General features: G+C 36.3%; 2 protein-coding genes across 3 annotated transcripts; one reads left to right on the top strand and one right to left on the bottom strand.

Moving 5' to 3' along the window:
• The first annotated feature begins 2,212 nt into the window (after positions 1–2,212).
• LOC18587625 (uncharacterized) lies at positions 2,213–6,556 on the top strand. Its single transcript, XM_007011535.3, has 6 exons — positions 2,213–2,431; positions 4,103–5,308; positions 5,558–5,608; positions 5,678–5,776; positions 5,881–6,045; positions 6,189–6,556. Exons 2-6 carry the CDS (start codon positions 4,127–4,129, stop codon positions 6,339–6,341), a joined length of 1,650 nt encoding a protein of 549 aa, XP_007011597.3. The 5' UTR covers positions 2,213–2,431; positions 4,103–4,126; the 3' UTR covers positions 6,342–6,556.
• Positions 6,557–8,242: 1,686 nt separating this feature from the next.
• Positions 8,243–12,156, bottom strand: LOC18587624 (transcriptional regulator of RNA polII, SAGA, subunit). Of its 2 annotated transcripts, XR_001929610.2 has the most exons (3): positions 11,728–12,156; positions 9,313–11,495; positions 8,243–8,541 (listed from the first exon to the last, which is right to left on the bottom strand). XR_001929610.2 is itself a non-coding variant. In XM_018128371.2 (2 exons), the coding sequence occupies exon 2, from the start codon at positions 10,994–10,996 to the stop codon at positions 9,734–9,736; it is 1,263 nt and encodes a 420-aa protein (XP_017983860.2). In that variant the 5' UTR covers positions 10,997–11,495; positions 11,728–12,156; the 3' UTR covers positions 9,205–9,733. The 2 variants fall into 2 exon arrangements, 1 of the variants encoding a protein (XP_017983860.2); XM_018128371.2 differs by lacking the exon at positions 8,243–8,541 and having other exon boundaries at positions 9,205–11,495.
• Between the last annotated feature and the right edge of the window lie 1,155 nt (positions 12,157–13,311).

The following is a 13,311-nucleotide window of genomic DNA, read 5'->3' as shown; positions in this document are numbered from 1 at the left end:
CTCATGATAGAAGGGTTTGTCCATCTAATTAATTAATGCTTTCAAGAAAAATGAAAAAGGCAATTGTCTAACAACAAAATGTTTGAAACTTTTTTCAGCCGATCCCATTATTTTTGTTCATCATGCTTGGAGCTCGGCAGCTGGCCTATTCCACAACTTAATGATGGTGCCATTGTTCTTATTTAGAAATTTGTTTATTGCACGATTGATCTGTGAAATTGTAAACTATGTCAATCCTTTTCTGTTATTTTAGTGCTGCATCTGTAAACAATCCTTATCCCACTCTAACACCATTACTCATAAAACCAAAAAGGAAAAAACAAAAAGCCACACGTGGGGTTGATAATTCTAATCCATTATTTGACCTAGCTTTACCTAAACATTTTCAATGAATTGGGGAGGTTTTGCAGCTTTTTTTTCCTTCTTTATCTAACCAATTGCAGAGATTTTCTTTTGGTGAGGAAAGCAACTCCTATCAGGTGTCAAAAAAATAGAAGGGTTCTCATTATTGCTTTAGTTGGTTAAGTGACTAGCTTTCCTACAATCCATAGTGCAAATTGACCAAAGCTTCTTGATTCAAACACTTTCACACCTTCAACATTAATTTTCATTATGGTGTGCTTCAATGTTTTCAAGAGTTTAAACCCATTGGCTCGTCAATCTTGAATGACGCTATCATTGGGTTTGTTGACTAGTCACAATTTGCCCACCATATCTCTATTTCAAGGTTCCAATAAACCAATATTGAAATTAAGATAAAAATTTTGAATTTACTATATTTTATATTAATATTATTATCTACCCATAAACTAATAAAGACTAGGAGATCCATGCAATATTAAACAAAAAAAGAGTCTTAATCCGATTAATATTTTTCAATTTTAATTCCAATTTTGCGACTTCATGTCTTTTCTATTTCTTTTTTTTGTTTAAATAATAACAAAGAAATAAAAAAATGGTAGATGGGCTATTGTATAACTCGTACAATAGCCGCGGGGGCTGAGGGTAGTAGAGAAAACGACGTCGGACCCACGGCCATTAAGCGCATGTTAGGATCAACCCGATTGCCCATGACCTACGTTTTTATTGTACCTTACTAAAATAAAAATTCCTTGCTTCTTATTTGAGTTTTTGTTAAAAAAAAGAAGAATTTATCATAATTGTTTATATTAATTAATCATTTATAAATTCCAAGTTGGTACACGTTATAAATTTTGGAATCAATTCTGTTCAAAGCAATAAGGAAAAACAATTCTTTGATGTTAAAATAACCATGTAAGTAATTGTTTTAAAATTAAATTATAATTAAGATTAAAATAGTAAAAAAATAATTTTTAAATTAATCAATTGTCACGTGGTCACATCAATTAATAAAATTATATACTACATGAATATAAGAAAGTTAATGTGATTTTTTGAGTATGACGATAATTAATTTTTTATTAAAATTGAAAAAGAAATTATAATTTAAGTGTGAAGTATCAAATTTAAAGATGTCAAGGCAAAATAAAGCAGAACTTTTGAATGTAAACGTGTGATAGTAGCTGAAAGCAGCAAATAAAATGGAAATTTGAATCGAAGGATGACATCCCAAAATGTGAATTTAAGAAATCCAAAGAAAATGACTCCAAGAAAGTAAAGACAAAGATTGAATATAAAATTAATTAAAATAAACACAACAATAAGAAGAAGAAAAGCCTCACAAGTCAACAGGATATTTTAATAAAATAAAAATGTGTCCATTGCAAGTAATTAAAAGCCATCACATCTTTTCATCCAAAAAACAAAACCCCGTCATATCAAAATTCTAAATTTTTTCACTAATTTCATAAATCAAAATATTGTACAAAAGTTAAATTAGAAATTAGTAGAAATTAGGAATAAATAACAATAATAATAATAAGAGGTAGGGGCGGCTCAGCTGTTGATGTGGGGTTCTGTTCCGTTTCCGTCCACAAAATCATTTCCACTTTAAGCTTCTGAAAAAAAGAAAATGTGGCCCCACAGTTTTTCTTCAGCCGTTGATCTTTGACTCTCCTAAACCAAAATCAAGGGTCTCGATATCACGGAACCCCGATTTGCTGTTAGGACGGCAAGGGCAGCCTAAGCAGCCTGTACTCCTTTCTCTTTGTTCCTGCCTTTGTTTTTTGTTTTTTCTTTTTTTTTTGAAAAAAAATATTGGTCGTAAATAAAAGAGGAAGATTGCTCATTGCAGGCATTGGGTCTTTCTTTCATACACGTTTTTGCTTCTCTCTCTCTCTCTCTCTCTTCCTCTTTCCTAGTGTTGGCCTTTGTGGCGTTGTCTCGCTTTCTTCTTTCTTCTGTCTTCTTTCTTTCATCTTCTCGAAGACTTAAAAAGAAGCTCGCTTTCTCTCTTTAATCTCTTCTGTATATTCAAAGAATCAGAAGGAGAACACGGATAAGCAAAGAGGTAGAGAACATGAACATGGCTTTCCCTTTTTCTTTTTTTTTTTCAAATTTAACGTCTTTTCTTCCTTCCTTTCTTCTTTCTTCTTTTTACCTCAATGAAATTCGCTTTCACAACAAACCCACAGTTTTGATCATTTTTCATTAAATTCTCACTTCTTCTAGCTCTTGCAAATAAGGGTCTTTGTCTTAATCGAAGGTTTTCTTTGTTTATGTACATTAAAAGATTGGTTATTTGGATGACTTGATCATTCTGCTTTCCAAGAAAGAATTTTGGTAATTTAGTCTCACGAATTTCTGTATGGTGGTGGTGGTGGTGGTGGTGGGCTTGGAAGGGATGGAAAAGTATTGAAGCAATGTTCAATTGCCTTTTTTTTTTTCCTATCTTATTTTGGTCTCCTTTGTCTACTCTTACTGTTAAGTTTTAATTTGGTTTTGATGGCTGATCAGCTTTTTCCACCCTTAAATCACGGAGAAAGTCTTCTTTTATTTTTAGAAAAGAGGAGGTGAAAAAAAAAATGGGATTGTGTGGAGAATAATTCAAACAAAACATCGGCCTTTGAGAACCAAAGGCCCACTTTTGTTGGGATCAAATACAATACTGGGGGCATGTGACCATCTAGTTTACTTTTGTTTTGCTCTTCGTTTTCCTCTTATTCACTTTTGTGATTTATTACTTTTTTTTTCTTTGTTATGCGAAAACACCAAAAGGGCTCTCTTTGTGAACGTGTTTGATCCTTTGATAGCAAAGGTGTTTCATTTTCATCCCTTTTCATTTTGTTCATTCTGTATGATTTTCTTCCTTCTGTTTATTCAATTCAGTTTTAAGGTGATTCTTTGGTTTGTGGCATCTATTTCTATCATTCTATGAATGTTTCTGTTTGGAATGCATAATTCTTTTATGCAGTGGAAAATAAAAATTTATCTGTTGGTGAATAAGGTGAGCAGAATGTAAAATAGAATTGCGTTTCTAATTTGGTTTTAGGATTACTTTCTGTAAATTGTCCTAATGATTTGTACTCTTTCCTTTTTCTTTTGGGAGTGGGGGCATAGATTATAGCAATTCAGATTATATCAGGTTGAAAATAGGTTGCAAATCTTCTCCTTTATGGTTCCAAATTTGAGTAGCCTTTAAGGATAGCTGCCAGGCACTGTATTTTGGGGGATTTCTTGAACTTAATGGGCAATAGCGTTTCTGATTGATTGGTTATGATTATGTTAGTAGCAGTTATAATCTTAAATTGGTAAAGTTTTAAACATTTAAAGCAAATAATTTGAAGGTACTAAATTTGTTTTTTGCGTGGGAAAAGGAAGGTGATATTTTGAGGTTAGATTTATGCATGAAATCTGTTCTCTTTTATCAATTTCATGGTTTTATCTATTGTGTTAATGTTGGGATGAAAGTTACCCTTGCTTTGGAAGGTTAACAGATGGTTTATATTTGAAAACTTTTAAGCTTGTATAAGCAGGTATCGAGAATTACCTTTTGGCTTGAATTAATGTTTACAAATATTATCTTACTTCTAATGAACTATGACCGGTTCCTGCAGTAAGCATGCAGTGTATGCTTTTAATTATGATTTTTAGGTTGTCTTTTTTGTCCTGAACTAAAGTTTTGCCATGGTGGAGGATTTCTTTTCTCTTATTAATGATACATTTATTTTGATTTTTCCAGATATAAACGATACTTGTTACCTAGATGGATGGGTATGCTGGTAAAAGAGCTGTTGATGGGCTTGTTGTACCTGGCAAGAGATCAGGTCTCATCTTGAAGGATCATGTTAATAACAGAGAACGAAATGCTCAATTTTGCAACCGAATTGGATGCAATGGCAGGCTGAACTCCATGAAAGGTACGCCAAATGGCTGCTTGGAAAAAGCCAAATCTTCTAGGCCTTCTTACCGCACTTCATCAAGTGGCAAGGAAATAATTGGAAGTTCTTCTAGGGCATACTCTGCAGTTAGCAACACTAGAAAATCCTCTAGAAATCCTCAGAAAAAGCTACCATCTCAGCTGGAAACAGATTCATCTGAAACTAGTAGTGTTCAGGATGAGCCAGAAGTGTCAGAACTCATACCCCCACCAGGAAAGATTCAAAGAGGGCTGCAGCCTGATTCTGAAGATGGTGATTCTAGGGAAGTTACAGTGATGGAAGTGGGGAGCTCTAGTGTAGCGTCAAGCACAAGATCAAGGAGAAATTTTATTCAGAGATCTGGGTTGGGCAACCAGGATAGTCTGCCCAGTCCATCTGTTACTTTGGCATCTCGAAGTGCTTCCCAGGCAACTCGTGCTAATGCAAGCAAGTACGGTTTGAGAAATCTAAAATGTAACTCTATTTCTGATGTTGTCCCATCTGGTTGTTCATCATCAGATTCAAGCCTTAGCAGAAGGAAAGAAACAGTTAAAAAGAGAAACTCTGATGGAGAGGGTAGTTCCTCCACAAGGGGAAAGAAGTTGAGTGGGTCATCTTTGGAGGGACGAAACAACATTTCTAGCCACGGTGTTTCTATTTCTGATTCAAGGCGAGCCAGAAATTGGCCTCCTAACGGGGATAGTGGTGTTGCTTCAGTTAGGACTCAGAGATCAAACAGTAGTTATGGCAGAGGGAGACTCCCTAACCATGCAAATGGAAATAGTATAACTTTGAACGAGTCCCCCGTAGTCATCCCGCAAGTTCATCAATCTGATATACCTATTGATTTGAATGCCCCTGTTTCTACAGAAACTGCTGCAACTCGTGCTAGTTCTTACGGTCGAGCAGGTAGTATCAGTGAGAGTTTACGCAGTGTCATGCCCTCTAGTCCTTCAGAAGTTGGCATTACCCGCTCTTCATTGAATCTGGATAGCTTCCAGCGCTACAATATGGATGGCATTGCAGAGGTATGATTAACAGGATATATCAACCTGCATTGTCTTATGCATGCATTTATACCTTTCTTGTTCTATGGAATTCAGCGAAGGGACTGTGTGGGGCTGTGAGTATTATTTACCCATGTAATAACTCAAATCATGTGGTGTTACAGAGTTCTCTCCAGGGGGAGGCAAAAACGAACCATTAGTAGTTTGTTTGCTGTGTTTTTGATTTACTGAAGCTTCAACTGTTACTATTGTTTTTTCTGTGTTATGCAGGTATTATTAGCACTTGAGAGGATTGAACAGGATGAAGAATTGACGTATGAGGTAAATTAGTTTTGAAGTGTTTCATTTGCCTGATTGTTCTCTGTTGTTGATTCTGTTTCTGTCTTGCAGCAATTACTTGTTCTAGAGACCAGCTTGTTCCTTAATGGCCTAAACTTTTATGACCAGCATAGAGAAATGAGACTGGATATAGATAATATGTCATATGAGGTTTGTTGTGTTTTGCTATGTTGGTGCAAAGTTTGCATTTTATTTCCCCCCACTTCATGCTTCTTGTTGAAATATGTGGTAAGCTTTTCCTGCTATTATGACAGGAATTACTAGCTCTAGAAGAGAGGATGGGTTCTGTGAGCACTGCATTATCAGAAGAAGCATTGTCAAAATGCCTTACAAAAAGCATCTATGAGGCAACATCTTCAGAGGATGGAAATGTCAGCTGTGAGGGTGAAAAGGATGATGTCAAATGCAGTATATGTCAGGTCCTTTTCTGTATAACTTTTCACTCTATCAGTAAAAACTTTGTACTACTATATTCCTCTGATCATCTCTGGATGTGACTGCAATTGTTTCTTGACTGGTTTCAGTTCAACTTAATGGAATTCCATTGGTTTTCCTCTTGCAGGAAGAGTATGTCATCGGTGATGAAGTAGGGAGGTTGCAGTGCGAGCACAGGTATCATGTGGCATGCATACAGCAGTGGCTGCGGGTGAAGAATTGGTGCCCTATTTGCAAAGCATCAGCCGAACCCATGCAGTCTTCCGCGCCCTCCTCATAACTTAGTTGAATTTGAATAGAAAGCAAGAGACGAGTTTTCTTCTGTGCAAATTGATTGCTTCCCTTCAGCATTTTTTATTTTATGATCACCTTGTAAATGTCAAATCTCTTTCTCATGTCAGTCAACTAATAAAAACAGGCGCTCTTAGCTCTGCACTGGAGCTTAATTCACCCATAAAAGAAATGTGAATCAAAATGCACATATTACTTCTGTAATTTGAGCTTGATCAGTTCTTTCTCTCTTCTTGGTAAATGTCCATTAGGTGCCTGATGTACTTATTTTTCATACCTTCCATAATTGCTAGCAAAACCAAAGATACTTTTTCCATCGTGGTTCTCTCAGGGTAGTAGATGCATTGGGAATTTGCTGATATTTGAAGGTTAGATAAACAGCGATACAGGATCTTATGTGATAGTAACAGCTATGGCCTATGGGCAACTTCCTTTTTCTTTATTCCCTCATTTTCCCCTTTAATAAGTAATATCAAATTCTGCATAAATTCCCTCTTTTCAATCATTCCATGCGGTCGCTTTTACAATTAAACACAACCCTCTGCTTCAAATTTTGGGCTTAGGAAGCACCCGATGAGTAATTATGCAAAGGCTTTGACACTCTTTTTGGTGGCACCTACTTGTTTTTTTCTAAATCTTTAAGCTATGCCCTGCCTTTCATTTTCACTGGTTCTACAGTTTGGTGCTTTACCTGCATTTGTTCAGCTTTTTGATTTGGTTATATAAGATTTTGTTGCCTGTGCCAGAGATTAGTGTGCAGAAAGCTATGAAAAACAATACCTTCATCAGAATTGCGACCATTATTGTAATAGAAAAATGGCTAACTAAAATCCCAGCATACAAAGGAGGAAAAGGAGATGGACATTTGCTTAAAAAAGTAACCTTTTCTGTAACTATAGGTGCAGGAGATTTCTTGGTTCATCATGTTCTTTGTCACGGTTTTAGGAGGTAGTCGTGAAATCCACCTAAGTTGTATACTAAAATGAGACTAGATATTTAAATCATGGATCTTGCAATTTGGTGTGGATTGTAAAACTTTTGCTATAGGTTTAAGATATATACAACAATTGTAATTACATTGATCTTCCAAAGCATCGTCGGCAACAATCCATCTCCAAAGTTTAAACAGTTGCTTTGAGGCAGAAACCCTCAGACACTCTCGACAGTCTAATTTGATAATGTCCCTCTGAATCAGAAAGGGTGCTTTCACAATATCAATGCTTTCACAATATCAAATCATCATTCACTGGTTCATCAACTGAACCTCAATACCAGCTCTGCATGGTCCAGATAGCTGAAATGGCTAATGTGGTTAACACTGATGGCCAAAAAAACAAAGCATTGTGACCCATCTACATCATGCAACATACGAGTAAAAGAGAGACAAAGATAACTGAACTTTGTGAGGTCCTGGTTAACCTCCTCTGCAGCTTCAACAGAAAAGCCACTCCAGTAAAATTTTTCAAATTTAGGGAAAGAAAAATGGCTAACATATTCATTGATGTTGCAATAAGGTTCATCACTTTTCCTTTACAAGTGATGTAGATGTCTTCAACATGTAAATTGGCCTACCCGTACAGCTAAATAATGTTTAATAACAGCTGCCAAATTGAGATTTGCCCCAACCTCAGACACACAATTAGGTAACTCATAGGGAAAAGATTCATAGTATATGCATAACAAAGGAACAACATTTCCATAAACAATTAAAAAGAGTACTTACCTACCATTACGAACTTTTGCACAACTAATAGTTACAGTGTGTCACGATGCAAATATTGAAAGAGTGATTATGGAACTGAGAACACAGTTTTCAGGTTATGATATACTGAGTAACGAAAATGTAATAAAAAAAATCCAAAAGTGAAGTGGTGAAAGTTGCAAATCTAATTATCTGAACATAAAATGGAATTCCAAAAACATTTTATTGATAAACTGCTCAACAATAAAGGACAACTCAACAAAGGATAGCGTTTGCATGTTATCAAGTACAATTGCAAAATTATTGCTCTCATATCTAGAGCAGAGTGAAGTCGAAAAAATGCTCTTGTAAGCAGTAGCAAGTAAGAGTGCCTACTCCAACTGAAGAGAGAAGGGTTGTTGGTACAGAATATTTCTCATCCAATGTTGAGAAACTTGTACTTCTTATAGTCACCAAGCAATCCTCTTCATCTACAACTGCCCTTTTCCTGTTCCAGATAGTCAGACATCAGAATGCAGATTGGATGATTTGGTCCACAGAATACTTGCTGAAAATAGCAAGCACTCTGCAAACAAACCTAGCATGATGCTTTTGCAGGGACCAAAATATCCCAACTTATAGAGCTTAAGATCAATTAAGTTTGGCCAGCTTCAGATTCAAACAATGTGTAGTAACTGCTTGACATATGTAAGATCAGAGTAAGCAACTCTATAAAATTTGTTGTATTACTAGCCTGATACCAAGTCACTCAACAAGCCATATAGTACTTTTGAAAATCAACTGATGCTGTAGACCTGCCATGTTTAATTTTTAGTTGGATATGTCTCTCTCTATCTCCATCTCTCCCTCCCTCTCGTTTCTTTTCTTCTTCTTTCTGTTTTTTTTTTTTTTTCTCTCTACATTGTTCACTCCTCCAATAGATTAGCAAAAAATGTACACACACACATGTATATATTAGCTAAATGAAATTTAAGAAACATGCAACTGCATACATATCTAATCAACAGTCAAGAACAGTGGTTTGAGCAATATGAAAACTGTATGCCACCAAATCAGCACGTCAGAAACTCCACAAGAGCATGGCATCAGAGCTAAGCAAATAGATCTTTCAGGGGTCATTTAGCAGAAACATCTAAAATAAACCACCATGGACAATTTAATGGATGCCAATTTGTTATTAATATTGTAATTCAATCAATTCTCAGATTTTAAAATTACATACAGAGCAATGCTGCAGCTCTCACATAAGTAATTTTACCTTTCACCAAGCTACAAAACAGTATCCCTGCAAAACTTTAATAGATTTCCTCCTCATTGGCTGTAAATTACAAGAAAAGCTTGAGATCTGTTGAGATGGCAGAAGACAGCCAACAACAATGCTAATCGTACAACAGAGCAACCAGTTATAAGCACTTCCTTGTTAAGCACCTTAGCTCAGTTGCTCAAAAATAATTTTCTGATCCATCCTGGCTCTGCAGCAGGAGTACAGACATTCCGACACTCAAACTCATAATTTCATCTTGCAAGGGCCAGAGATTTATCCGAGTGGCTGCCATCTGGTTCGTGTCGGTAATGGAGAAGACGTGGGAGCTTCAGTGTTCAACATTTGTCAAGCACATTGAACCAGAATGGACAGATGCAATCACAGCTTCAGGATAAACAAATCTTTGTAGGATATTTCATTCTTCCATCGAATGCATACAAGTTTTTTCCAGCAGCAATGGCCAATCTTCACCCAGCTGCTGGGGATTTAGCTCCATTGCCACTTTGAAATCAAGCAAAGATATTGAGCACCGCTGCCCCTGTTCCTGCATAACTTCTGCAGGCCCAGAGCTACTCTGCATATGCAAGTGATTACTTGGCCACATCCCATTAACAAGCTTGCCTTGAGGCTGCTGCTTGTGGGGAGAGTGCTTTCTCAACTGATGTGTAGACCTTGATCCCGCCAAATCAACACATGACCTGATCAGTTTCTTCAAGTATACATCCAACATGTTATTCAACATACTAGCAGATTCCACAGAAACCCCTCCAAGGCCCTGCGCTGCCGCAATCTGCTCCATACGTTTCTTCAATGTCTCAGTGTCATACAAACCGCCACTGTCATAGTAGCTAATGAAGTCGCCACTGCTGACCAATGGTATAGCTTTGCGGGTCCCACCAACACTAGCGGAGCAAAATGGAATCCCAAGTGGTGCGAGCAGAGGACTTCTAGAGAGATTAATGTGGTTAGCTTGCTCCACCTCCTCCCCATCTTCAACAATGGCTCCTTCAGTCTGATCCTTAGTAGGCACCCTCGGTTTTTCTGTGGATCGCACTAAACCTTCTCTTTCAATTTCAAGTTGCTCGGCAACTGCTTGAAGATGTTGCACTGGTCTTTGATAATCATATGGAGTCAAACCCCCATTTTCTATACCCAATTTATTGCCATTGTCTTCCGTACCCATTGGTTGAAGTGAGACACTCTCAACTTTACCATTTGGCCCCAACGGGCTGGGCCTATCCCTGAGCTTTCTATCCCGTATTCCAGACCTAACCTTTCGTGGGGACGATACTGGCAAAACCCCATTTGACCAACTGACCATATTTGGATTCTGATTGGGAACAAGGGATCCAGTTTGTTCATGTCCATCTTCTCTACCAGGAAAACTTTTCACAGTTTGTATCAAAGATTTTGCGGGACCCGCTTCATGAACTGGTGGCGGAGTCTTAGCCTGGCATGCATTTTTCAAGATTGATCGTATCAACTGATTATGAAGTGGCAGGTTCTCCCTCCCAAGAATGCGGTAGCATGACTTATCGAACTCACTTTTACTGAGCTTCTGACTTAAAAACCTACTCAAATTACTAAAATACCTTTTTGACCTCTCAGCCCCAATCTTCTTCACTATCTGAGCTTTCAATTCGCCTAAATCAATTCTAGAGCCCTGCTGCGGTTGCATTGCTCAATAAGCAGATTCCTACACCATTCACAGAACTACAAAACCACTGAAACCCAATTCCACCCCAATTTACAGCTTTCTCCACCACCAAACAAGTCCAAAATCACCAATTTGCATACCATACAATGCAAATCAAACTCTCAATCTCTGCATATTGAGAGTAAAACAGCAAGGACGAAATCCCAGAAAAAGAAAGGCAAAAAGAACTCACAATTCCCAAGGTGGATAGGGTTATTTCAGTTTCCAAACATCCCTAAATTGGCCCACGGAGAAACCATACAATGCAAACCCAAATCTCATCTTCGGAGAACCAAAACCCTAGGGATCAAACTCCGGTTGAGTGGTTACCAGAAACCCTACTAAACAAAGCCGAATTGAATAAAGGAAAGAACAAATCAAAACCCTAAAGTCGGTATCACCGAACTTGAAAAAACAAAAGAAAGAAACAACAGCGCCTGCCTCGTCTCAAGCGGAACAGCACGAACCGTAAATAAAATCACTGCAGCAATTAAAACCCAAGGTTTCTTTTACAGTCTAATTCAAAATACAAATACAGTTGGGAATTGGAAAAATTGAAGTTGAAGGAAAGAGATCAGTGGAGTTGGTAGGATAGAGTTGAGAACAGAGCACGAATTGCAGAGAAAAAATAAGCAGCAATGAAGAGCGGAAAAAAAAGAAGCTCCAGAGTAATGAAAAAAATATAAAAAAAAAAAGATTGATTGAGGGCTGACCTTAGACAAACTTGCTTGACCAATTGCAGAGAAATCGAGTGCCACTCAGTTGTTGGTTGGGGGGGGTCGGGGTCTGGGTTTGGGTTTGGGTTGGATTGCTCGCTGCCTCGATTCTTTTTGGCTTCCTCCCTCTACTTTCTATTTTCTTAATTTCTGTGTTTATTTAGAGTGCATTTGCCATCCTTTCGAGCTTTCCCTTCTTCTGGATTTGCTATTATTTCAGCTCCGCTTCGTTTTGTGTTTAGCTCGATCCCTCGCTGCTATTATTTTAATTTCTCTTTTCTTTTTTTTTCTCTCTCTCTCTCTCTCTCTTCTTCTTTTGTATATAAAATATGAATATTAATATGTGTTTCTCTCTTATTTCTTTCTTTTCCTTGTTCCCCTCCCTCTCTCTCTCTCTCTCTCTCTCTCTCTCTTCGCTCCCTTCTTTCTCGCTATGTCTTCGACTTCACCTTGTGTTCCTTTTAAGTGTAAACGTGTTTCATTTCTTTTTTTTTTGTGTTTTTTATATCATTATTTAATTAAATATTATTATTTTGTTAATAAATAAATACATTTTAAAATTAAAATAAATATTCATAATTTAAAAATTTTTGTTTTTACGCAATAACAAGGTGACATTTCATCATTTAAGTGAGAATGAAATAGTAGTTTGTATAAATATCATATGCGGGTAGTAGATTAAATATAATTTTTTATTATTATTCAAATTTGAAAATTTCCCTCATTAATTTTGGGTTTTTTGGGAAATGTTTTGCGCTTTCTTTGTTTTAGCAATGTTTTGTTGTGTTTTCAAATAATTAAAATTGGAAAAACATATTTAGTATACTTAATAAGTAATGCTACTGCATCTTCAAAACAAAATAAAAAAGAAAATGTTGTCTACAAAAAAGGGTTTGACCATGAAAACAAACAAATAATACAACCCAATATAGGCAAACATGTTATTTAAAAAAAAATAAAAATTCTATAGCTATATTTTATTTTAAATAATATGCTATCGAGTAAATAAATGTATATATCGAAACAGATACTCAAACCAAATAAGATAGAGAATTTAAAAAGAAAAGGCGAAATGTGGCATTGTTCTTTCTCTTCTAGTGTGGAAATCCATGGAGGACAAGGTTGTTTTGTCAATTTATTATCCCTTTGCAACTTATCAAAGGATAACATTAGCAGACGACCCATTTTGTTCATTGTCGGGTCAGACAATCTTTGTCTCGGCAAAAGTAGTTCCGTTATAGAATAGTTTCCATCATCCTGTGTTCTAAGTAATGTCCAGTTTACCATGTTATAATTATTAACGCATCGGTTTTTCAGTTAAATTAAATTGCAAATTTTAAAGCATAATAATTGAGAAATAATTAAAATTTATTAAATTAATTATAAATTAAAAGTTAATTTAATCAAATTTATTCGATCAAAATCGATTAATCTTCGAATGCATTGAACTTTCAATTTATTGTATAATAGAGACAGAAAAGATCTAGAAAATTGGGCAATTATTTTTATGATTATATGCAAATCCCACCTGATGACAGCTTTTTCCGAGTAGGGTTTAGGAAACTGGTAGTTTTTGTACTG

Source organism: Theobroma cacao, chromosome 9 (genome assembly GCF_053813885.1).
Source record: "Theobroma cacao isolate CCN51 chromosome 9, ASM5381388v1, whole genome shotgun sequence".
Lineage (NCBI taxonomy): Eukaryota > Viridiplantae > Streptophyta > Magnoliopsida > Malvales > Malvaceae > Theobroma > Theobroma cacao.
The sequence above is the reverse complement of the archived record's forward strand: the minus strand, read 5'-3'. Positions and strand labels throughout refer to the sequence as shown.

What these genes read in the sequence shown, in the direction of transcription:
- LOC18587625 (XM_007011535.3), top strand. Translation starts at nt 4,127, where the DNA reads ATGGATGGGTATGCTGGTAAAAGAGCTGTTGATGGGCTTGTTGTACCT. An exon ending in ATATGGATGGCATTGCAGAG is followed by an intron (nt 5,309 to 5,557) that starts GTATGATTAACA and finishes TGTGTTATGCAG; the next exon opens with GTATTATTAGCACTTGAGAG. An exon ending in TAGATAATATGTCATATGAG is followed by an intron (nt 5,777 to 5,880) that starts GTTTGTTGTGTT and finishes CTATTATGACAG; the next exon opens with GAATTACTAGCTCTAGAAGA.
- LOC18587624 (XM_018128371.2), bottom strand. Translation starts at nt 10,996, where the DNA reads ATGCAACCGCAGCAGGGCTCTAGAATTGATTTAGGCGAATTGAAAGCT.